This window comes from Saprolegnia diclina (assembly GCF_000281045.1).
Source record: "Saprolegnia diclina VS20 unplaced genomic scaffold supercont1.12, whole genome shotgun sequence".
Lineage (NCBI taxonomy): Eukaryota > Oomycota > Saprolegniomycetes > Saprolegniales > Saprolegniaceae > Saprolegnia > Saprolegnia diclina.
This window is the reverse complement of record NW_008246079.1, coordinates 54,430-78,025: the sequence shown is the minus strand read 5'-3', so window position 1 is coordinate 78,025 and position 23,596 is coordinate 54,430. Positions and strand designations below refer to the sequence as shown.

Below are 23,596 nucleotides of genomic sequence, written 5' to 3'. Positions count from 1 at the left end.
TACGTTGGCCAAAAGTGGTTCCTCTCGGGTATGTACATGGCCATCAACGGCACCGTCGCCGCCGGCATGGGCTGGGTCATCGGCTACCTCCTCGCGCTCACCGGCGTCCAGTTTCTCACATTTGGCTAAGATCGAATCCAGCTCTTGTATATCGCAGGCGTCATCGCCGACACTCTGTCTTTTTTGTCGCCAGACCAACACAGCAGCTGGAGCACGCGGCGATGGTTCTTAGAGCCATATGGTGTCTATAGCAGCGGTGTCCAGCCCGCCATCGCGTACAGCAGCACCTTCATGTCGACGTGCATGATCGTCGCCATGCAAAAGAGCACGAGCACGACGAGCGCCAGCGTCGTGAGCAGCAGCACGGTCGGCGTGAACGGCCGGAGCGACGCCGTGACAAGGCCCGTCGTCGAGAGGAGCGACGCGGGGTCTTCCAGCAGTGCTTGGTGCAGCGACTGCTCCATGTGTACGAGCTTAAAGTGATGCAGCCAGCCGTTGTGGCAGCTCACGCTCAGGACGCGGCCGTCGCAGGTCCAGTTGAGGTCGTCAAACTGCGTCGCGTCGCGGTCAAGGTCCTCGACCGCGATTTCCTACCGCCAAGCACGTGGTATGTATCTGGATCGGGAAAGGCGGTACCTTCCAGTCGGCCATGCGCACGACCTTGATGCACGTGTCGCCACAGGTCGCGACCATGCCGTTGGTCTCGTTGTAGCAAATCGCGTGCAGATGGTCGTCGTGAAACTTGGCGCAGTACTGCTCTTGCCCAATCTCATTGAGGTCTAGTCGATCGTGCGTGAGATGCGAAGAGAAGAGCGTCGTGTACGGGTCGAGATGATGACGACGTAGCCCGACGAGAAGCCGGCGATGATGTAGCCATTGCCAAACCACTTGTAGTTGACGATGCGGCCGTACCGCGCCTGGAACGCGAGCTCGAGCGCGTTGTCCTTCTCGAGCAAATCGTAGAGCAAGATGGTCTGCCCGCCCATGTTGACGCTCAGTATGTGCTTGACGTGGCCGCGGCCGCCAAACTGGATCGAGATTGGCGGCGCCTTGATCTTGACCTGGTCCAGCGTCGCGCCGTCCTTGTCGCAGATCGTGATCTGGCGGTCCTCGGACCCAAAGGCAAACTCGCGCTGGCTGTTCCAGTCGCCGCACAAAATCTTGCGCTTGTGCTTGCTCGCCGCGGCGCGGAGACCGCTGATCGCGTCGTACAAGAAGACGTGGCCGCGGCTCGTGCCGATCGCGAGCAGCGGCTCGTCCGGCTCGTGCGCCGACTCGGCCTGGCTCGTCGGCGCGAGCTTGTTCCACTTGAGCAGCGTGATCTCCTTGACGCCAACATCGACGGTCGCTGTTGTCTGCGTCGCCGCCGCCCAGAGCAGCACGGACGTCGCGTTGGCCTGCGCGATGGCGAGCACGAGGCTCGCGGCCTTGGCGTCGCGCGACGGCTGGCTCCACTCGAGGTGCGTGCACATGGACGGCGACGGCGGCACGACCTGGTCGACGAGTTCGCCCAGCCGGTTGAAGATGTGAACGACGCGCGACGTGCCGGTCGACGCGAGAAAGCTTCCGGACGGGTCCCACGCGTACTTGACCGGGCCGACGCCATGGTGGCGCTGGTCGACGCTGAAGAACACGTGCATGGCAGGGTAATTTCGGCACACGCCGCTCCAACTCGAGGCAATACTTTTTATTTTCGGCATTGTGTGCCATTAGTAGTGCTTTATGCTGGGCCATGCAAGACCTTAGCAGTGCGACGCGATGAGCGCTTTGCGACGTGGAGCGCTGCTGTCCATGTCCGAGGCTCTGCGAGAAGTGTGTTGCTCGGATCAGGAACGCTGGTCGACGCAAAGTTGCGTGGTGTTGGCCAACGCCAATTTTACCACAAATAAAGACACGTGGCAGCCCAGGTGATCATGCCATGTTGCACTTTGCAGTTCCAGACTCGAGTAATCGCAGCTAGCATTATTATTCGCGCTCGTATATGTATCTAGTCTACTAGTGAGTTTAGACCAGTGCGCGCTCAGTCAGGAGCAGGGTGACCTCGTACAGCGCAATATCTCGCCGTTGGCCACCACGACAGAACGTCCGAGAACCTTTCGGGCGACGAGCGCAATGACCACGCAGTGTGCGCTGCACACCACTCAGCAGCGCAAGGCAAGTGTTCATACTAGTAGTACATGGTCTGGCCATAGAAAGGGCGCACCAGAGGGGTGCAAAAGGGAGAGCGGTCTCGATGGCGAGATTCGCGCGGCTGGGATTCCTTCGCCACGCGTCCGTGGGCATCTCTGGGTGGACGCCGCCGTGCGCTGCGTGGGGATCGGTGGTAGCACTGGGGAATCACCTGGCCATAGAAAACGAAACGTGGCGTGCGACAGACGCGAGCTCGGTGCCATCTGGTGGGCTAAGGTGGCATACATGTATTGTCTTCAGGATGCTGAGACTGGCCACGTCCGGCGCCTCCGTTACGCTTGCGAGAGCGGTCGCCACGTGGGCGTGCAGCTCCCCACGCCCCGCGGGCCCGTTGACGTCTTTCATTTTCCATCTTGCTTTGCAGTGCCAACTACTAGCAGCAGCATGGTGGCAGCCACAGCGACGTTCGAGCTCGAGGAGCGCGTCTCGTACATCCGGTCGGTCAACGCGGCGTCGGACGCCGACAACTTTAAGGAGCTCCAGTCCCCGACCAAGTCCCCGGGCGAGCTCGAAGACGGCGCGATCGTCCAAGGCGGCGCGCTCGACCTCTTCTCCCGCGAAGCCTTTGGCCTCTTTGCGCAGTACGGTGCGATCGGCGTTATCTACAGTCTCATCCCATCGCTCGCGTACCCGATCTTCAACAACTACCTCAACATGGAAGGGTACCAAACCTCGTCCTACGGCGTCCTCGTCACCGTCGGCTGGTCGTTCAAGGTCTTCTTTGGCATGCTCTCGGACTGCTTCCCCATCTTTGGCTACCGCCGCAAGAGCTGGATGCTCATCGGGTGGGCCATCACGGCCATTTGTCTCGCCGTCATGTCCTTCGCGTCGCTCGGCAACCCGTACTGCGACGCGCGCCGCACCGACAAGTGCAGTCTTCCGCTGGCCAACTTGACCCAAGCCGAGATCGACGCGTTCATTGACCTTGACGCGCCGGGCCGCGGCACGCTCTTCATCGTCATGTCGATGCTCGTCTCGTTTGGGTACGTCGTTGCCGACTGCTCGGCCGACGCGATGGTCGTCGAGTACGCCCAGCGCGAGCCGCTTGCGATCCGCGGGCGCGTCCAGACGGCGATCTATACGGTGCGCACGCTCACGGGCGTCCTCGCGTCGCTTGTGCTGTCGTTCTTGCTCAACGGCCCCGAGTACGGCGGCTCGTTTGACTGGGCCGTCGGCCCGAACGTCCCGTACGTTATCTGCCTCGTGCCCTGCGTCCTCGTCGTGCTCTCGACCATCTTTATCCTCGAAGAGCCCAAGGGCGAGCCGCTCGGCTTCAAAGCCTGGGTCGCGCAGTTCTGGGACCTCCTCCAGAAGCGCATCATGTGGCAAGTGTGCGCCTACCGCTTCCTCGACGCGACGTTCCAGGGCATCTCGGCCACACCCGGCAACCCGATCGCCAACCACTGGGCCAAGGTCGAGCCGCTCAACAGCTCGCTCTCGGACGTCGTTGGCAGCTTGATCTACACGGGCATCCTTGTCTCGGTCGGCAAGTGGGGTCTCCACTGGAACTGGCGCTGGACGATCGCGCTCGGCACCTTTGGCGTCATCGCCGTCGACGGCTTTGTGACGTTCATGACCATCTGGGACGGGTATCGCAACCAGTGGTTCTTCACGGGCGTCGCGCTCGCCGACAACGTGCCGGGCGGCATCCGCTTCATCATCTCGACGTACTTTGCGGTCGAGATCGCCGACATTGGCAACGAAGGCGCGACGTACGGTCTCGTGACGACGGTCAACAACCTCGCGTCGCCCGTCTCGGCCTTCATCTACAAGTACATCGACTCGTACTTTGACGTCTCGCAAAAGGACATCCTCCGCGACGACACGCATGTGCGCTGGGAAGTGACCTACTGCTACTTCATCTCGTACGGCTGCAAGCTCGGGTCGCTCCTCTGGCTCTTCATGCTCCCGCCGCAGAAGGCGCAGATGCAGTTGCTCAAGAAGCGCGGCGGCAAGAGCAAGGTCGCCGGCGTCGCTCTCATCGTCATCTTTCTCGGCGCGCTCTCGTTCTCGCTCACGAGCAACATCATGTCCATCTACCCGTCGACCAAGTGCTACCGCATCGCCGGCGGCAAGGGCACGGTCAACGGCACGTGCCCCAAGTAGATTTGTATATCTTTTACCTATGTAAATCCAATTGTCTTGTGTTCTATACTTTGGCGGGTTAGGGTCTCCCGACGCCGTTTCAGCGTATGCACCGGCTGCAACTCGTAGCAGTCGGCTCTTCTGTGACCTGGCGATGGCGGGCGACGAAACTAAAGGCCCGTGTGTCGTGAATGGGCTCGTCCCAATCGCGGCACCGTTACGACCGGAACGCGGGGGCTGCTGGAACTGAGCACCTTGAGGCTGGTCCCAACCAAGGGTATACTATACCCATGTTTCAACGTAGCACGCGCCGGCAGTTCTGCCTGCAGACGGAGCAGCAGCAAGTGCACGTTCCTCGGCTGCAGCAAACAACGCCGTGCGTACCAACACCCGTGTACCGGAGCGTGTAACAAGGAGCAATAAGATGTCGTCTTATTGAGTGCATGCAGAGGTATCCAAAAAAATACCCCGGGGCGCGCCTGGGTAGACATCGGATTTCAGCCATGGCTCCGCTGCTTCGTAATTTGCTTTTGCTGCGATTCCGTTCCAGTGTACAACAAACTCTGTAAGCTTATCGTCTTCCGAGTCAAAATGAAAGTGACAAACACTCCCAACCCGCAAAAACCCATATATCAGTTGCGAGTTGATGGTCATGGCGAGCGAGGTTGCTGCTGTGATCCCCGAGTCGGCCATCGCGTTTGACGAGAAGCAGAGCGGCGCGGGCTTCTATGGTACGAAGCGCGTCTTCGTCAAGCGGCACGACCATGCTTCGGTCGAAGCGCTGCAGTTGACGGCGTTCGCGCCGACTCGACCGCCTTTCCAACTCTCGTTGGGGTCCTGTCGTCGCCACCAGGTATCGTCTGCGAGTACATGGGCCTTGGCGATCTCGAGAGCTATCTGCACGCGCTGCAGCACCCGTCGTCGCTCTTGTGGCCGGCCCAAGCCCACATTGCATGGAGCGTGGCGACGGCCGTGTCGTATCTCCACAACTATGGTCTCGCGCACAATCGGCTTTGCCCCAAGCACATTCTTCTCAGCGCCAACTTTGACGTCAAGCTCTGTGGCCTCAGCGGCGTCGATGCCGAGGACGACGACGACGACGAAGACGTCCGCGGCCTCGGACGTGTGCTTCATGCCATGCGGACGCGCGCCACGGCGCTGGCGGCCACCAACTGTTTGTTCCATGTACCGCCTACGCCGACGTGGCTGCTGACGCTGGCGACCGCATGCGTCAACGGTCGCATGTCCATCGCAGACGTCGTGGACGTACTCGAACGCCACGGCGCCAACGACGGCGTCGTGTACGAAAATCAGCACCACCAACGGACTTTGAGGATCACCAAGTGCTCACGCGCTTTGTTGCCAGCGCCGACAATGGCTGCAAGCGTCGCCCCGTTCACGCCGCGGGCGTCGCTCCTCGAGCCGTCCACATCGCTCGACGACCTTCTGTCGCACTATCGCGTAGCGACCCTCGACGCCGGGTTGCTCACTTGCGGCATGGACGTCGACGGCACCGACGGCGATGTCGTGCTTCGGCGGGGAACCTACGATGGCCACTCCGTCGCCGTCCACCAGGCGCGTCAGCAAGGTGCGCTCGGTCACCGAGACTTATTGGACCACGTGGCCCGTCTCCTCGCGTAGGTTTGCGTACCTCCTGTTTGTCGCGCTGACAGAACTCGTAGGGTCCAGTGCGATACGTACATGCCGCGCGTGCTCGGTGTCTGCTACGTACCCCAGACGTCGCTGCTTGGATGTGAGCCGCCGCCGCCCGTGCCATGTCTCGTCGTTGATCGACGAGGTCTGCGCAGCCTCCGTGACGTCCTCGCCGAGTGCCCGCCGTACGCCGGGCCGTTCTACTGGCGCCTCAAGCTTTGGTGTGCCCACAACATTATCGCGTGTCTGGCGCATCTCCACGCGCTCGGCGTCTGCCACATGAACTTGACCTCGCACAACGTCTTGGTCGACGGCACCTTTCGCCCGCGTCTCACCAACGTCGGCGTTGCGCTCACAACGCGCCTCCGCGAGTGTGTCACCCTCGGCACGGGCGCGTCGCGGTGGTACCCCCCCGAGGTCTTTCTCGCAAACGCGCAACCGACGTCGGCCATGGACGTCTTTGCCTTTGGGACGCTTTTGTATGAGCTCGAGACGCACAAACAGCCGCACGAGTCGATCGTGACGGACCACGCGCTCGCGACGATTATCTCTGGCGGCACCAATGTGCACGTCAGCGCCGACTGCCCGAGCGGCCTCGCCCAGCTCGCAGCCGACTGCATGCGACAAGATCCGACGACGCGTCCGTCACCAGCTTCCATTGTGCGCCGGCTGTACGACCTCCTCCACCCGAGCAGCACGCTCGATATGCCTGGTAGTCATGGTGGTTTGCGGACAAGTCACATTACCGTACTAGGACCGGCGTCCGTCGTTGCCGTCGACTCGGTGGCGCTGCAGTTTGAGAGCATTGTCGAGATCGACGACTACATGGAGACGTTCCGATGTCGCCTGTCGTCCGAGCTCGTCTGGATCAAGCGTCCGACGACACAGTCGACCAAAGGCATCGACGTCGACACGCGAGCTCGCTTCTTTGACGAAGTGAGTCTCTTGCTCCGGTACGCACCAAGGCCGCCCGCCACGTGGCTCATCATCCCAACTCTAGGCTTCAGAGCGTGCAGTCGCCGCACATAGTCAAGCTCATTGGCGTGGCCAACATGGCAGCGTTCGCTCCGGCGATGGTCATCGAGTACCCTCCGCTCGGTAGCTTGCGCGAGTTCGTCCTTCAACACACGCTGTCGGTCGTCGACAAACTCTACTTGCTTCTCGGCGTAGCCCAGGGCCTTGACGATCTGCACCGGCGCGGTTGGATCCACGGCGACGTGTGTTCGGAGAGCGTCTTCTTGGGCGCCCACCGCCAGCCCAAGCTCGGGCGTCTCGGTGCTGCCCGGCACGTACGCGAGTCGAGTAGCTTCCGGCACTTGTCCCGCAGCGCCCAGCTGTACGCTGCTCCCGAAGTTCTATCGGCGCAAGCGTACTCCAAGGCATCCGACATCTACGCGTTTGGAGTGCTCATGTGCGAGGTCGACACCGCCACGACACCGCTGGAGGCCGACACGACGGGCACTAGCATTTACCCGGTGCTCTACCGCGTTAAGCAAGGTACGCTGACACCGCGGCCGTCCCCCGGTTGCACTCCGATGTTCCGCGCGCTTGCCAACCACTGCATGACGCTCGATCAGAGCAAGCGCCCCACGACCGAGAAAATCGTCGCTGCTCTTCAGCGCCAAATTATGGCGTGCGCCGAGCGTCCGACGGAGAAGCTCTTGGCGCGTTGCACGCACGAGGCGACTTCGGACGACGTTGCCGCAGCCGGATGTAGGCGGACGCGACTTGGACTCGACCCTTACGCTTGCGTAGTGCCCTCGGCCGATCACGGCCAATTGGTTGTATCGAGAGACATGCTCCTCGGCACCGGCAGCTACGCTGTCGTCGTGCGCTGTAGCTTCAAGGACGAGCCGTGTGCGCTCAAGCAGCTGCTTCCAGGCGTCGCGAGCGACCGGCACAACCGCACCAAGTTTCTGCGTGAAATGCGACTGCTCGCGAGGTACGCTCGCCCTTCGGAGCTCGGACGCTGATGCGTCGTAGCTTGCAATCGCCGAGGGTGGTTTCGTTCCGGGGCACACGCCACGTGACCTCCGCGCAACCGAGCTTTGTCATGGAGCTCGTGGCGCCGGGCGAGAACCTGCGCGATTGGTTGCAGCGCTCCCCGGCGCCGTCGTGGCGCCAGCGGTGTCGCATTGCACTTGGTCTAATCGAGGCCATTGCGTATCTGCACATCGAGAGAAGCATGGTGCACCTCGACATCAAGTCCCACAACATCATGGTGCTTGAGGATGGCCGCGTCAAGCTGGTGGACTTTGGCGAGGCACGGACGCTCGCTGAGGCCACGCCCGAGACGGTCATGGGCGCCGGCACTATTCAGTGGATGGCACCCGAGCTCCACTATAGCCGCGGCGACATTGGCGCGTTGACCAAAGCCGACATCTACTCGTTCGGCGTTGTGCTCTCGGAGCTCGACACGCTCCAAGTACCGTTCAGCGACCGCCAATTTGCGAGCGCCTATGCGCTTTGGCACGCGGTGGCTCGAGATAATGCCCGCCCGCAGATGAGTGCGTCGAGCCCTGCGTGGTTCCTCGCGCTCGCCAAGCGCTGCATGGACAGAGACCCGGGGTGCCGCCCCGACGCGGCGTCTATCCGCACCGCTCTCACCAGGCGCGTGATTGCCGATACGACCGAGGACCACTTGTGCGCGTAGCTGTGACTAGACTCATCACACATACAGTAGTAAGAGAGTCGATGGCCTGTACAACTGCAACGTCCTTTCTACATTCGCTGTTCTGACATAAGAACACCAGTCGTAACGAGGTGGTTGGCAGTTTATAGCTAATACTAGTGCTGGTGTAGATTATCGACTACGCGTACGCGGACGAGATGGATGGAGATGGATGGAGATTATACACTTTGGCCGAGCTCCACCGCGTGCTGGTGCGCTGCAAGGGCCGACGCCGCCGAGTCCGGCCGCTAAAGTTGCGTGGGTTTAGCCTCGTGCCCGCGCCAACCGCGCTGTTCCACGCACGTTCGCCGCGGTTTGGTTGAACCGTGAATTGTATGTCGTGCATTTACCTTGCCATTTGTATAAGGAATTGAAAATAGTAATTAAATAGACGAGTTTGCACTTGGTCGTGACTTAGTTGGAAACGAGCATGGCCGAGTCGATCTTGTTTGGCGACTTTACGCCCGAGGAAGCCAAGACGCTAGGTACGTACGCCGCCTGACGACGTCTCGCCTCATGCGCTGCGACCAGCGCCGCCCGCGCCCAAGCCCCGCAAGACGTGGGGCCCGATCCCGACGCCCGTGCACGTGCCCATCCCGCGCAGCAACCCGCCGTCGCAGCCGGCAACGCCAACAAGGGCAACCTCCAAGCCTGCAACACCATCAAGAGCGACCTCCAAGCCTGCAACACCGACGAAGGCGCCATCCAAGCCAGCGACGCCGGTGCAAGCCCCGCCTGCCGTCCCGGCGCCTGCGAAGAAGCCCTTTTCGTGGGCAACGCACAGCCTCCCGACGACGCCATCTGTCGCAGCGCCCACACCAGCGGCGCCTGCGCAGACAACGCCCGCACCGGCAGCAGCAGCGCCTGCGAAGTCTGCGCCTGCAGGCGGGCGAGGTCGCCAGCCCGGCGTACAAGCTGGTGCGCCGAACAGCGGCGCGCCGCCCAAGGCCAGCCCGTCGCCTGCCCCCAAAGTAGATACGAACGAAGCTGCACCCGAAAAAGCCTCGAACGACGAGCCGGACGCCGACACGCCGCCGTTGCCGCCGAAGAAGCCGTTTTCGTGGTCGACGCACAACCTTGCCCCGTCGTCGGCGCCTGCGCCCGAAGCGCCGCCGGCACCAATTGTCGAGCGCAAGTCGTTTGAAGCCGCCTTTGACGATGCGCTGCGGGAGCTCGACTTGCACGCTGGCGCCCACGATCTTCAGAAACGGTACTGCAAGCCCATCGCCCACATCTTCTCCAATGTGATGTAGCGGTTTTGTCAACCAAGGCAACACATGCTTCCAGAACGTGACCTTCCAAGCGCTCCTCGCCTGCGCCCCGTTCCTCAAGTACGGCTGCTCCTCGTGCATCGACTGACGTTCCTGTAGCATGCTCGTGTCGATGGCGGCGGTTGTCGACCTCCCGAATGACGTGTACCCTGCGTGGTCGCACATGCTCGCGCTCGTCCATGCGTTCGAAGAGCCGACGCTGGGCCTCCACGTGCACATGCGCAAGCTGCCCAAGAAGACAGCGTTCACGATGCCCACCTACTTTCTCAAAGCGTTTCAGATGGCCAACGGCATGCAGCAGGACGCACTCGAGTTTCTCGAGTTCGTGCTCGACCGCCTCCACGTCGAGTACGAGCGCAGCGGCTGCGTCTTCCCGCAAGCCCCCAAGCGAGACAACGCGGACGAGGGCTGGGAAGAGATTCAGGCCCACGGCCGCGTCGGCGTCGTGCACCACAACGTCGTCGAGACCGAGTCGCCGATCACACACCTCTTCAAGGGCACGCTGCGGTCCGAGATCCGCGTACGTCGGATCGCGCTTGTATCAAGTATGTATCAAGCTGCGCGAATGTAGGCCGGCCGCAAGGTGAGCGCGTCGACGGTCGAGCCGTTCCACTGCCTGCACCTCAACATGGGCACGACGCCCGAGACGCTACTCGAGATGATCCAGAGCTCGATGGCCGACGAGGTACGACCTAGGTTGCCATCGCCAGCTCACGGAGGGGACGTAGGTGCTGGAGAGTCGCGGGACGAAGCGCACGTTCATCGAGTCGCTTCCGAACGTACTGACATGCCACGTCAAGCGCTTCACGTACGACCCGCGCCTCGGTCCGCTCAAGCTCAACACGTTTGTCGAGTACCCGCTCGAGCTCGTGCTCCCAACGACGCTCTTCTCGCCCAAGCTGCGCAAGGCCGACGCGGTCTACAAGCTCTTCGCCGTCATTGCGCACCACGGCATGGAGGCCGTCGGCGGCCACTACACCATGTCATGCTGCGACGCCAAGGACCAGTGGACGTGCTACGACGACGACACGGTCATCCCGCGGACGACCGAGGCCGCGCTGCAAGAGAACGCATACCTGCTCTTCTTCCAGCGCATGCGATAAGCCGCAGGGCCCATAGAGATGCTTGATGGTTCCATGCTCGGCCACCTCGTAGGGCCCGTCGTTGCGAGCAGGCGGGCGAGGAGCTGCGGCAAGCGGCCGGCGAGCTGCAGAATTCCCGAGGCGCATGTCCCAGAAGCGGAAGGATCTCGAAATTGGAAGCGACTAAACTCGTTGTTTCGACTAAACCGGTTTTCCACCAGTGCCCCATGTTGGGACAAACGAGAAGATCGCAATAAGATTGGGATTTACTGAGTTACGTCGTCGTGGAGGAGGGCCAAGCAGGTCGCGGCCACGTTGGACTCGAGCAAGATGCGCTGGATCCAGGACCGGATCTCGGCGTCGTCGCAGCTAATGCACGCGCAGAGCGACGGGAAGAGCACGAGCACATTGCGCGGCGAGAGCGGACTCGCCCCGAGCGTCGAGAGCAGCGTGAGCACCCGCTCGCGGTGCTCGGTCGGGCGCTGCTGGTACGCGCCGAGGGCGTCGTTGGCCAGCGAGAGGAGCTCAATGCGGCACGCCTGGCGCAGCGGCCCGTTCGTGTTGGCCACGGACCCGAGCGCGATCAGGTGTTGGACGCACGCACTGGCGACCGCCGGCCGCCGCCCGCTCGACGCCGTCAAGAGGTCCATGAAGCGCGCCGTGCCTTCTGCCGACGGTGGCACGCGGCCGACCATGCTCTCGACGAGCTTGTCGAGGACGTTGAGCTCGAGCGTTTCGTCGTCGTGGTCATCGTCGCGCCGGGGTGCCGGGCCGAGCACGGTCGCGATCGTCGCCAGCAGATACGGCGCCATTTTTGGCGCCACGGGTAGCGCATGCGTCGTCAGCGCCTGGAGCACGGGCACCGCAGGTCGCCAGAGACCCAGCGCGGCCTTCTCGGCACTGGTCAGCGTCGCTGCCGCTGTCGACACGTCCTGCGTCTTGGTGTCGAGACTCGGCTGGATGCTCGTGAGCATCTCGCGCGCCGAGGCCGAGAGCGCCGGTGGAGCAATGCGCTCGACGAGCTTGGCGAGCGTGCTCAGCAGGTGCTTGACGAGCACCGTGATGTGAAGCGACTGGGCGCGGACGAGGAACGTGAGCACTTGGGCAATGACGTCGCGATGCACGGCCGGCGTAAAGTACGCGCAGTCGTCGTACGCGTTGATGATCCGCGCGTGCACCGAGTTGGTCGTGCCGCCCGTGATTGTCGCGGGGCGCGAGAAGACGTAGGCGTCCATGCACGCCTCAAAGAGCGCGAGGATGCCGGCGACCCGGGCCGCCGTCTTGCACTCGTGGTCCCGACACTGGTTGTAGAGCTGGACAATCGCCAAGACCACCGCGGCCGCCACGTCCGCGTCGTGGTCCGTCGTCGACTTGCCCGCCACGGACAAGAGCAAGTCAAACGCCGTGTCCCAAATGACCACGGGCGTCGGCGGCATCGGCTTGCGCGCGGATGCCGTCGAGGCCGAAGCGTCCGCGGGCGCGAGAGTGCCGTCGACCATGCGCATGCCGACGCCGGCGCGCAACGGTGTCGCCGACGCATCGACGCCATCGACCGACACGACTTGGAGGAGCGTGTGCAGCGTCTGGACGGCCGCGAGCACGACTTCGGACGACGCGTGCGCCGCTTCCCGTCCAATGTAAGTAAGAAGCGCCGACCACATGCTCGGGAACCAGTCGTCGAGCGCAATGAGCGCGCCGCCGTGCGTCTGGACGACGCGGGCGAGGCCCGAGAGCACGAGGACGCGCGACTCGTCGTACTGCTTCGCGACGCTGTCACGCGAATGGTGCGTCCGCAGGCCGGGCGTTGCCACAGCGCCCTCGTCGAGTACGGTCGCGGTGCCGAGGGCCATGCCAAGCGGCAGCACCGTGTCTTCGAGGCAGAGCTGCCACTCGGGCAGCTGAAACTGCGTGCCATGCGTGACCGCCATCCCAAACAGCGTGTTGATCGCGCAGTTGCGCACCTCGGGACGCGGGTCGGACGCAATCCGCCGGAGCTCGCCCAGCGCTCGTGGCCAGAGCTCGTCGACGTCGGTGGCCTGCTTGGCGATCGCGTCCGAGATGCTCCAGAGCGCGTTGACAGCTGTCAAGCTCACGTTGACGTCTTTTGCGCTCGAAGCAAACGCTCCGACACACCCGATGCACTCGCGCCGGTACGTCAACGGCATGTTCCCGAGGAGGTCGTCGACGACGAGCCGGACGCTCTTGAACGCAACGACTTGGCACCGCGCGTCCAATGCGGCCGACGACTGCAGCGTTGCCAGCACCGTGGGCCAGCCGGTCGTGAGGAGGTGCCCGCACGCCTGCAAAAAGTCAAGGACGCCAGCGAGCGCCCGCTCCTTCATCGTCTCGGACGCCAGCAGTTGCAGCATGAACCCGCACACGTCGTCTTCTTGCGCCATTGCGTGGGTCGAAGCGATGGCCGACTGCATGAGCTGGAAGACAGCGTCGGTCGTGAACGCCTGGAACGACGCACCGAGCGACGATGTTGGTGCGCAACTGAGGGCGACGAGCTCGCGGATCACGTACGCCCAGGCGGTCGGGTGCTGCTTGGCCAACTGCACAAAGAGGCGGATCGCAAACGACGGCGAGAACGGCGCGCCGGCGACGGACGAGAGTCCTAGCGTCTGGTCGTACACTCGAAGGTGGGAGCTGTACGGGATCGAGACGACGTCCCACGCGAGCATCGCTTCGTTCGTCGCCACGTCCGCGAGGGCCGACGTGAGTGCCGAGTTGTCGTCCAGCGTCGTCGTCGTCGCCGTGTCGGTGTCGTCGGGTTCGGGCGTCGACGACTGCAGCTGGCCGAGACAGATGCGCTGCAGCGCCTTGAGAACATGCAAGAGCGCGTCGTGGCCGAGGATGCCGTCGTTGGTGCTGTTTTGAAAGTACTCGGTGACCGAGAACCCGAGCATGACGAGCTGCTGCTCGACGTCTTCGTCTTCGACCTTGAGCGCTTGCGGCCCCGTGCCCATCTTGGTGTGCACGCCCTTGGCCTTTTGCTTGAGGTTGCTCAGCGCGACGAGGATCTCGAACCCTTCGAGAAGCACGCGCCACTCGGGCGTGTTGAGGTCGTTCTCCATCGTATGCACGGACCGGAAGAGCGTCTTCATCGCTTGGATCTCCTTCCACGTCAGGAGCGGCTCGTCGACTAGAAACACCAAGTCCTCGGGCAAGTACTCGACCATGCTCGGGTACCCGGACCCCGAGACGCACTTGACGACCCGCGACGCCGGTACGATCGGAAATGAAAAGACGCAGAGGGTCTGGAGACACGCCACGCCCACCGGTCGGGTCGACGCCAGCACCGACGGGGAGAGGTGACCGCGGAAGCTAGCTTCGGCAGACGAGAGTCCATGGAGCGACTTGAGCGCGAGGTTGACGAGCTCTGCGTCACGGCAAAAGCGCAGAAGACACGTCGACGCGTTTAGCACGAAGGGCGCGATCGACGTGAGCATGTACTGCCCCGTGAGTGGCACTAAGGACGGCGTCGTGAGCGCCGACACCATTTGGCCGAGACAAATGGCGCTGAGGCGCAAGCAGTGGTAGAACGGCTGCAGCGTCGGCGTCTCGACGTCGTTGAGGTACTCGAGACCGCTGCGGTAGAACGTCGTGTCGTGCGACGGCTTGTAGTCGGCTGGCGGCGACAGCGTGACGACGGCGGCCACGTGCCGGGCGATTTGCAGCAGTACGTGCTGCGGGTACAGCGCCAGGGCCGGGAGGACTTCGGGCTCGTGACACGCCTTGGAGACGACCTCCATCGCCAATAGGACGGGCCACGTGACGTAGTTGATGGTCACGTGGTGCGCCGGCGCCGGTATCGTCGACGGGGCCGCGCTGCTGCCCGACGCCGACGTCAGCGGTGCCGCCACGACCACCGCGGTCGTCCGGTCGGCTCGCTGCCGGTTCGACTTGCCGGTGGATGATGATGATGATGGACTTGACGGAGAGTAGCTGCCGGTTGAGACGATCTCGAGAAGTGCGAGCCAAATGACGAGGCACTCGTCGGGCAAGAGCGCAGAGAAGTGCGAGAGGACTGTGCCCGCGAGCCGCATGATGCGCAGCAGCAGCGGAAACGTCGACGGGTTGGCGACCGCCGCTGGCGCTAAGAGGCTGTCGAGGTTCATGGTCACGAGCGTCTTGATGTGCTGCTTGAGCATGCTCCGAAACTCGACGTCGTCGCGGAAGAGGCCGGCGTGCGACGTGAGGACGGCTTCGACGAGCTCGACGCCGAGAAGCTTGGAGAATGTTGTGCGCTTGAGCCACACGCCAGCCTCTTCGCGGCTCATGAGGCAGAGGTCCTGGAAGACAAGGAAGCCGACGTTCTTGGCGCGCGTTCGCACCGCCTCGTCCGCCGTGGCATGGTGCAGCACGTTGTCGAAGACCATGGTGACGATCTGCCGCACGGTCATCGCGGCCGTATTGGCGGTGATCGGGTTCCCGCTCTGGCTTTGCAGGTGCAGACAGATCCACATGGCTTGGCTAATGAGGTCATCCTTGGTCATTTGCTCGTCGCCGTTTGTGAAGGCGAGTGTGAGCAGCTGCAGCAGCGTCTGCAGTAGCTTGAGCTGGATCTACAAAGAAGTTAGCCGTGGATGGCGAGCGACGCGCGTACGTCTTGGCTGTTGTTGCGCTCGGCCTGGATCTGCAGCACGCGCAGGATGTTGCTCACGGCTTCGGTCGTGATCGCGTCCCAGGACACGAGGCGCTGGATGCTGTTGAAGCACGAGATGAGCAGCTTCTGGCTCGCGGTGGCGTGGTTGCACACGAGCAAGAAGGGCTGCAGGATCGCGTCGCTCTTGAAGACCGCGTGGCCCGGCCCCGGCGCCGCGTCCACGCGCATCGACTGCGCGTACATCTGCCGCATGAGCACGATCTGCTCGAGGCCCTTCTCGGCCGCGTCGCGCACGGCCGGCAGCTTCTTCTTCGTCTCGTAGATGAGGCCATGCAGGTCCTCCTCGACGGACCGGAGGAAGTCCATGTCGCCACTGTGCGGTGATAAAATCGCAAGATCCGCCACAATCGCCGCAAGGCCATTGGCCAAAAAGATGACGTGCGGCCGTGTGATTGGTCACTTTTACAGGCCGTGTCTACGCCGAGCGCCATGCCAAGTCCCGTTGACCAAGAGGCCGTCGCGTACGTTGCTCTGCCTGCGACGCGGTCGGAGCTACCTGCCCAAAGAAGCGGCGCGAGGGTGCCTCCCACCGTGATGGAAGCGCCTTGGGTTGTACCTTCTCGACGTGGGACAAAGGGTAAAACCCAATGTCCCCTGTCGCGCGATCGACTACCCGAATGTTTTAGTCGATTAGTCGCACTACAGGTTTGGCACAGAAGCGGCAAGATATGTTTGACGGCAAGGCAACGCGGGCGCCGCGCGTGAGCATGAGCGGGCGGCGGGACCACGCGGCCGCGTCCAAGCAAGACGTCGTCGCCGCCGCCCAGCGCGAGCGCATGGAGCGCGCCCAGAAGCGCACCTTCCACATCAACAGCAGCAAGGTCCAGGCGTGGTACCGTAGCGTCCGCGCCCGGCGCGCGGTCACGCAGAGCCTCCTCGCGTCCGTGACGGCCAAGTGCAACGACATTGCCGCGCTCCAGCGACTTTATACCTTTGTCGTGCCGCTGCCGGTGCTGACGCGGCTCGTTCAGGAGGCCACCTTTGTGCAGCGGTACCTGTCGAGCACGACAACGACCGCGCTCCTCGAGCTCGTGCTCCAAGCGTGGCCATCGCTCGACGACGCTTGCAACTGCGACGCTGCGGTGGCGCGGGCGTGGCATCGCCGGCTTGCGATGCTGTGTGCCACTGCGTTCCGCGTGGACGCGTCGAGCCCGGCGCTCTTGGCCGTTCTACCCCGGCTCTCGCTACCGACGATTGCGCACTGGGCCAAGATACCATCGCAGCAAAGCTTCTTCCACGTCGTCGTCGCCGCGGTCCAGCAGCGCCAGACTGCGTGTACGTACCTGCGGTCCTCGCGCGCAATGACTCAGAGGCGGTGTAGTGTACGGAATCGTGGCGCCGCTGCTGTCGCAGCTCCTCGACGCCGACGCGCTCCACACGACGTTTGCGCAAACGCTCTTGACGACGCCGCTCGCCGCCCGCGAGCCCCAGTTTGTACGTCGATCTCCATGGGATTCCCGCTGATGTTTCTGTAGAAAGCGTGGCTTGAGACTGCGCTCTCGTGGCCGGCGCTCGCCCACGAGACGCAGTGGCGTGCGAGCCTCCGTCTCGAGCAGCGCGCTATCGTGCTGGGCAACCTTCTCGAGCTCGCGGTACACCCCTCTACCTCCCTTTCGCTTCATTCAATGGCGGTGTAGCTCTCGTTGACGCTCCACGACGACCACCGAGCAGTCCTGTTGGCCTACGTGTCGCCCGACGTCCTCCACAGCGCGTACTGGCGCCTCGGCATCGACATGGCTTCGTCCGATGACGAAGGAAGCGCGTTGGCTGCGGCGCCGGCGTCGTTGCCGGTGGGTGTCACCGACCAGCTCACGCTCTGGACGCACCACGCGCTTCTGAGCCAGCTCTTGTGCCCAGCGTCCAAGTACTTTGTTGCTGTTTGCACGCGCGTGTACGCGCCGCTGTGTCTCGAGGCGCGGCCGTTCTTCCTCTCGGCGCAAATGCTGGTGCCCCCGACCGCGCTCTCGTCGTTGCTCTTTGCTCTCTCAGAACGCAGCGTCCTTCACGGTCTCTTCCGGTCGCTGGGGCATCCGAGCGACCCTTCGACGTCGCCGCTCTGGGTGCTCTTTGCTGGCGCCTTTGTGCAGTACCTGCACACGTCGGACGACCTCTCGCTCCAAGCCCACGTCGACTTTTTGCCTGCCGCCGTCGATGCGATGCGCCTCCGGTTGTACCACGTGCTCTGGCTCGCGCAAGGGCCCGTCTCGGCCATGACGCTGCTGGACCTCGGGCTCGTGCTCAGGCTCTGGAATCTGCTGTTCGTCCGGAACACGCGGCTCCACTTTTGCGCGCGACCGGACGCGTGGGTGTGGCCGACGGTGCTGCATCTGCAGCAGTTTGGCCTCGAGCTCTCGACCGAAGACGGCGTATCGCTCGACGAGTTCTTTGAGGCGCCGCTGCTCGCGCGACTGCACTTTGTGCTCTCGACGCTGCCGCAGGCGATCCCGTTTGCGTCGCGCGTCGAGTTCTTCACCGAGTGCATCGACCGAGAGAAGGCGCAGATCCCGGGCCGCCACGTGTTTAGCCAGCTCCGGCCGCTGCGCATTCGCCGCGACGAGATGATCGCCGACAGCTTTGAGGCGTTCGAGAGCATCTTTGCCGAGCAAGGCGCCGGCGGCCTCAAGTCGCGCATGCAAGTGACGTTCGTGAACGCCCAAGGGCTGGACGAGGCCGGCGTCGACGGCGGCGGCGTCTTCAAGGAGTACATGGACCTGCTCACCAAGCACGCCTTCTCGACCGAGGTTCACTTCTTGTTGCTGGGACGCGCGGATAACGTTGCTCTAGCACCCGTTCTTCCTCGCCACGGACGACCGACTGCTGTACCCAAACCCAAGCGCTGCCTTCCTCTTTGGTACGCTCTACGATCTTGGGAAGCGAGACGCATGATAGTGTAGGGAGCGACCCGGGCCGCCACTACCGCTTCTTGGGCCGCGTCCTCGCCAAGGCGCTGTACGAAGGCATCTTGATCGAGCCGCCGTTTGCGCCGTTCTTTCTACAAAAGCTCCTCGGGCAACTCAACTCGCTCGACGATCTTCAGTCGCTCGACGCCACGCTGTACCGTCACATCCTCGAGATGAAGCAGACGCCGAGCCTCATCGACGATATGGGCCTCACGTTCAGCGTCGCTACGTCCCGCAACGGCGCCAGTACGTCGGCGCGAGAGTGGAGAATATTGTCTTATTCTCTGTGTAGTGCACGTGCAGGATCTGGCGCCGAACGGCCAAGCGACGTCGGTGACGGCGGCCAACTACGTGCGGTACATTCACCTGCTCGCGAACTTCAAGCTCAATGCGCAAATCGCACCGGCGACGCACGCGTTCCTCCAAGGCTTCCACGATATTCTGCCGTCGCTGTGGCTGCTGATGTTCAGCCCCGTACGTTGTAGTGCAGTGGCCGCGTTGTCGTCTCATGGTGAGGCTAGACGGAGCTGCAAATGCTGATTGGCGGCGCCACGCGCGACGTCGACGTCGACGACTGGAAGGCCAACACCAACTATGGCGGCGGGTACCACCCGTCGCAGCCGATCATGCAGTGGTTCTGGGACATTGTCGCCGACCTCTCGCCCGACGACCGCGGCGAGCTCCTCAAGTTCATCACGAGGTACTCTGGCACGACTGCGAATGAGCTCTCAGATCGCTGTGTAGCTGCTCGCGACAACCGCTGCTCGGGTTCAAGCAGCTGCAGCCGCTCGTGTGCATCCAGCAAGTCCGCATCTCGGACGACGAGCGCCTCCCGTCAAGCGCCACGTGCATGAACCTCCTCAAGCTGCCGACGTACTCGTCCAAGGACGTCATGCGCGCCAAGCTGCTCTACGCGATCCGCAGCAAGGCCGGGTTTGAGCTCTCGTAGGTCTAGTCGCTACGAAAACACTAGTCTACGACTTTGGTTGGTAGCTTGCAGTGTCATCGAATGTACAGAATTGTCTTGGGTTGGGATCAGGACCGGGTTGTGGGTCGTGCAATGTACGTACGGCGACGCTCTCTGCATCAACACACTTGAAGAATGTATTGGGGTACAGTACGTACAACGCGTACAATGAATGTACGATGTACGGCGCTGCGAGACGCTCGCGTGACACGGGACGATGCACCGGCTCGCGCTCGTGGCTGCGCTCGCGGCGCCGATGGCGGCCGCCGCCGCTGCGTCGCCGCTGACGCACATCTTTGACCTCATGGGCATCAGCACCTTCCACCGCCATGGCGTGTGCGTCATCTTCGGCCGGCGAACCCTCGCTCATGCGCATCCTAGGACGGGCAACGGCTCGGTCGTCGGCGTCACCGACTCGGGCCTGTACATGGCGCACGACCAGTTCGCCCAGGCGTCGAGCGTCTACAACCGCTTCGACCTCAAGGCGCGCAAGGTCGTGCACTACGAGACGTTTGCGGACGAGAAGGACCAGTCGAATGAGCCCGACCACGTACATGATCTAGCCTCGTCGGTGCATTGAGAGCGTGATCTAGGCATGCGGCCACGGAACGCACGTGAGCGGCATCCTCGCTGGCAACGCAGAAGCGACGTACCCGCTGGGCGTTGCGCCGGACGCCCGCATCGCCTTTCTGGACATTGCCACCGACTGCACGACGCTGCCGTGCCCCTCCGCCGTTGTGCTCCGAGTGCCTACGACGCCCGAAGGTACTGCCACCCTACTTGCTTGTAGAATATGATCGTGGCCGTAGCTCTCTTTCTCAACCAAACCAAGGCCGGCGCCAAAGTCATTTCCTATTCCTGGGGCACGGCGTCGACCGGCAGCGCCTTTATCACGACCACCGACGACTACGACGACGTACGCTGCGTTTACGCTCGTCGTATCCTAGCAAGTGTTATGATAGCGGACCCGGGCCATTGACAAGTACCTGTACGACCACCCGGATATTTTGCTCGTCACGGCGGCCGGCAACGCCGGTGGCAACGGCGCTACGTCCATCGTGAGTCCGGCTGGCGCCAAAAACAGCCTCACGGTCGGCGCGTCCCTGGCCGACGTCACGACGCTAGGTACACGGTCGCCCCAACCAAAGTAATGCTGTTCAACTTACAAGACATTAGCAACTGCGGCGAGCGACACGCAGCCGGCCGACTGCCAAGACATTCTGAACCAAGACGCGTTGACCTATTACTCGTCGATGGGCCCGACGCGCGACGGCCGTATCAAGCCCGACCTCGTAGCTACTTTGGTGTATACTTCCTGGTGTTACACTGTTATTTAGGTGGCACCAGGTCGCTTTCTCGTGTCGGCCAAGTCCTTCCCGAGCGAGAATGCGACGAGCACCGCGTCGACGTGCCGGCTCGAAGGCACCTCGCAGGTACCCTTCCGTCGTTCGCAGCCTGCGACAGAACGTTGTAGGCGACACCGATCGTGTCGGGCATGGCGACGCTTCTCTACAGCTGGCTTCGCGACGGATACTGGGTCAACGGCAGCCCGTCGCCGGCGTTCGCCATGACGTCGATCCCGTCGAGCTTGCTCAAGGCGCTGCTGCTGCACAGCGCAACGCCGCTCGTCCGACGGCTGCCCGATTTGTCTGCGGTAGCGTCCTCTGTACGACCACGGGTCGTTGACATTCATGTCCAGACATCGACGTGCGACGGGATCAAGAAGGGCATGTACCTCTTCAAGCAGTACCCTGACCCGCGCCAAGGCTACGGTCGTCCTAACGTCGCCACCCTTTGGCCAACGGCGACGTCGCCGACCGTGTACTTTTACCCTAACCACACGGGTACTTAGGTGTCCTCAAGTCCGTAGTTTCTATGTAACACGCGTAGGCATGGTCCCGTCGCTCTCGCAAGGCTACGTGCACGACTACAGCGTCAGCGTCTCGCCCGGCGGCCACCTCCGCGTTACGGTACCATGCCTGCGACGCCATGTACTCACCCTTGCAGATTGTATGGACGGATCCGCCGCAGACGTCGGCGCCCCTCGGCACGTCGCTTCTGACCAACGACCTCGACCTCTCGGTGCTGCTCCCAGGGACGAACAAGGTGGTGTTCCCGCTCTCGACCAACGGCCAGCGCCGGGACAGTGTCAACAACATTGAAATGATCGACGCCTCTTACGAGACGCTGGCAGGCCTCGCCACCCGCAGTGCGAGTGCGTCCGGCCCGCTCGTCGTCACCGTGCGCGTCACGGGCGCCCTCCAAGTGTCAGCCCAAGACTACTCGATCGTGTCGACGTCTCCCCTCGGCGCGGCGACGCTCGGGTCGGCGCCGCCGCTGCCAAAGCCGTCAAGCGACGAGAGGGCCTCGGGCGTTGGCTCGTGGGTCATCATCGTCGGCGTTGTCGGTGGCGTCCTTCTCTTGCTACTAGCGTCCTTTGCCTGCATCGTGCTGTCTCGGCGCCAGAGAAACGAGACGGGCGAGTACGAAGCGCTGCAGACGACGGTCCGCAACATGTTTTCCCGCCACGTGTGCCCGTACTGCCGCTTCTCTACGAAAGACCCGGTGCTGCTGCTCGCGCACGTTGAAAGCGCCCACGCGCCGACCGTCGCCGAGAGTCGCGAGATACTCGAGACGCAGCGGACCGCATGCCCGCACTGCCACTTCAAGTCGTTCGATGCCGTTGCGCTCGTCCACCACGTTCAAGCCCTGCACACGTTTGACGATGCCACGTCACCGACATCGACTTTGCACTAAGCCGATGAGAGCTGAGCTTATAGTTGATACAATGATAGTAGGCTCTGATCGCACTCGACATTGAAAGCGCGGGGTTGGGTGCGCCGAGTTAATAAAATAGTGAGAGACAACTAGATTCTATCGGGGTTAGGTCTTAAAGGATCCAACCGAGGTCGAGAAGGCGTTGTTGATGTGGCCGAGGCAGGTGGGCACGACCAGCACGGATACTGTGCAAGACGGAGCCGAGAGGGTACGCCCAGAGCGATCGAGGCCACATGCGATCGGCTCACGGCACCGTGTACTCCTTCGGGACGCAGCAGTGGCCCTCTCGCAACTGGAACATCTCGAGCGCCTGAAAGCATGTAACCCAGTCGACGTCGACGTCGTCAGATCTGCGGTAGCGACCGAACGGCGTCTCGGTGCCGGGAGGTAGTCGAATAGAAAGCCCCCACAAGTGACGCGGCCACGTGGCCGCATTGGCTGGTACAACAAAGCTGGGCGAGACGTGCAAGTGGCCCGTGATCGAGTAGTAGACGCCGAGAACTTGCAGCTTCAAGGCCGGGTTTGGATCTGGTGGTGGTACGGACGCCTCGGTGGTGGCTCTTGCCCATAGCGAGCCCAACGCCAGCCCCCAACAGAGGCGCGGCCACTTGGCGTCATTGATTGGCCAACAATTGCTGTTTTATTCCAACATAAATCAGCTAGATATTCAACGCGAGCCAGTACATGGCGCTTTGAGCCTTCATAATTCTAGACACACCTGTCCGGGGCGGAGACTCCATGGAAACCCGATTTTGGTCAGCGCCGCGATACGCTGCAGCTGCTTCGGCGGCACCTGCCGAAGCTGGAATGGCATCCTGCCAAGCTTGAGGCCTTGTAGATACGACGACCAGTCGCCCACGCCAGGGTCGTCACTGATTGGAGTCAAAAACTTGACGGGAATGCAGCAATGGCCGTGGAGCGTCGTGTAGGTTCGAAACGCCTCGAGCTTGGTCTCAAACGAAGTGCAGATGACCCGGATAACTCGGCGAGCCACCTTGAGCGCGGAATTGCTGTCACTGGGCGGGCACGGGCCCTTGACGCCAGCGCGCAGCGGCGTCTCTGGCGTCTGCATGATCTCGACGATATAGTCACCAAAGCCTTCGGGCGCGTCGCGAGCCGCCTCGTACGTTGGAGTATCGCAGCTCTCGGCGTCGCTGTCTTTCGACATGGCCGAGTCGACTTCCGTCCCACTGTCTGCTGGATCACGCGATGGGCCCACGAGCAGCTCGAGCATCGTCTGCGCGCCACATGGAGACGACGCTTCTGAGTCTTGCGCCGGAGCAGAGCTCGCGAGGTGCGTCGTTGATGGTCCGCAGCGCACTGCGTCGGA

At 62.7% G+C, this 23,596-nt stretch overlaps 9 protein-coding genes across 10 annotated transcripts in view; 6 read left to right on the top strand and 3 right to left on the bottom strand.

Moving 5' to 3' along the window:
• The window catches only part of SDRG_04733 (hypothetical protein), a gene marked incomplete at its 3' end in the record, with an annotated part of 992 nt that extends 863 nt beyond the window's left edge, over positions 1 to 129 (top strand). The window contains exon 2 of the mRNA XM_008610416.1: positions 16 to 129. Coding sequence (XP_008608638.1) covers positions 16 to 129 — 114 coding nt within the window. The remainder of the gene's footprint in view (positions 1 to 15) is intronic.
• SDRG_04732 (hypothetical protein) lies at positions 72 to 1,666 on the bottom strand. The gene is made up of 3 exons (XM_008610415.1): positions 824 to 1,666; positions 637 to 779; positions 72 to 590 (listed from the first exon to the last, which is right to left on the bottom strand). Exons 1-3 carry the CDS (start codon positions 1,638 to 1,640, stop codon positions 246 to 248), a joined length of 1,305 nt encoding a protein of 434 aa, XP_008608637.1. The 5' UTR covers positions 1,641 to 1,666; the 3' UTR covers positions 72 to 245.
• An 880-nt stretch (positions 1,667 to 2,546) lies between these two features.
• Positions 2,547 to 4,344, top strand: SDRG_04731 (hypothetical protein). Its single transcript, XM_008610414.1, has one exon. It carries the CDS (start codon positions 2,575 to 2,577, stop codon positions 4,294 to 4,296), a length of 1,722 nt encoding a protein of 573 aa, XP_008608636.1. The 5' UTR covers positions 2,547 to 2,574; the 3' UTR covers positions 4,297 to 4,344.
• Positions 4,345 to 4,927: 583 nt separating this feature from the next.
• On the top strand, positions 4,928 to 8,709 carry SDRG_04730 (TKL protein kinase; the record flags this gene model as incomplete). The annotated part of the gene is made up of 7 exons (XM_008610413.1): positions 4,928 to 5,006; positions 5,063 to 5,912; positions 5,958 to 6,640; positions 6,683 to 6,881; positions 6,929 to 7,641; positions 7,684 to 7,870; positions 7,912 to 8,709. The coding sequence occupies 7 exons, from the start codon at positions 4,928 to 4,930 to the stop codon at positions 8,579 to 8,581; spliced, it is 3,381 nt and encodes a 1,126-aa protein (XP_008608635.1). The 3' UTR covers positions 8,582 to 8,709.
• A 320-nt stretch (positions 8,710 to 9,029) lies between these two features.
• Positions 9,030 to 10,973, top strand: SDRG_04729 (hypothetical protein; the record flags this gene model as incomplete). Its single annotated transcript, XM_008610412.1, has 6 exons — positions 9,030 to 9,084; positions 9,131 to 9,809; positions 9,853 to 9,930; positions 9,970 to 10,390; positions 10,442 to 10,555; positions 10,599 to 10,973. 6 exons carry the CDS (start codon positions 9,030 to 9,032, stop codon positions 10,971 to 10,973), a joined length of 1,722 nt encoding a protein of 573 aa, XP_008608634.1.
• Positions 10,275 to 16,027, bottom strand: SDRG_04728 (the record flags this gene model as incomplete). Of its 2 annotated transcripts, XM_008610410.1 has the most annotated exons (3): positions 15,562 to 16,027; positions 10,947 to 15,520; positions 10,275 to 10,843 (listed from the first exon to the last, which is right to left on the bottom strand). In XM_008610410.1, exons 1-2 carry the CDS (start codon positions 15,925 to 15,927, stop codon positions 11,219 to 11,221), a joined length of 4,668 nt encoding a protein of 1,555 aa, XP_008608632.1. In that variant the 5' UTR covers positions 15,928 to 16,027. The 2 variants fall into 2 exon arrangements, with proteins under 2 accessions (XP_008608632.1, XP_008608633.1); XM_008610411.1 differs by lacking the exon at positions 10,275 to 10,843 and having other exon boundaries at positions 11,219 to 15,520; positions 15,562 to 15,927.
• Positions 16,028 to 16,289: 262 nt separating this feature from the next.
• Positions 16,290 to 19,535, top strand: SDRG_04727 (hypothetical protein; the record flags this gene model as incomplete). The annotated part of the gene is made up of 9 exons (XM_008610409.1): positions 16,290 to 16,896; positions 16,943 to 17,055; positions 17,097 to 17,213; positions 17,259 to 18,362; positions 18,406 to 18,472; positions 18,516 to 18,767; positions 18,814 to 18,995; positions 19,043 to 19,221; positions 19,266 to 19,535. The coding sequence occupies 9 exons, from the start codon at positions 16,290 to 16,292 to the stop codon at positions 19,468 to 19,470; spliced, it is 2,826 nt and encodes a 941-aa protein (XP_008608631.1). The 3' UTR covers positions 19,471 to 19,535.
• A 168-nt stretch (positions 19,536 to 19,703) lies between these two features.
• On the top strand, positions 19,704 to 22,360 carry SDRG_04726 (hypothetical protein; the record flags this gene model as incomplete). The annotated part of the gene is made up of 11 exons (XM_008610408.1): positions 19,704 to 19,824; positions 19,870 to 20,038; positions 20,082 to 20,253; positions 20,298 to 20,404; positions 20,451 to 20,613; positions 20,665 to 20,780; positions 20,826 to 20,921; positions 20,963 to 21,142; positions 21,188 to 21,332; positions 21,379 to 21,458; positions 21,496 to 22,360. Coding segments are annotated over 11 exons (2,099 nt in total), but the record flags the coding sequence as incomplete, so codon positions are not given.
• A 150-nt stretch (positions 22,361 to 22,510) lies between these two features.
• Positions 22,511 to 23,500, bottom strand: SDRG_04725 (hypothetical protein; the record flags this gene model as incomplete). Its single annotated transcript, XM_008610407.1, has 2 exons — positions 22,511 to 22,774; positions 22,985 to 23,500. 2 exons carry the CDS (start codon positions 23,498 to 23,500, stop codon positions 22,511 to 22,513), a joined length of 780 nt encoding a protein of 259 aa, XP_008608629.1.
• Positions 23,501 to 23,596: the final 96 nt, after the last annotated feature.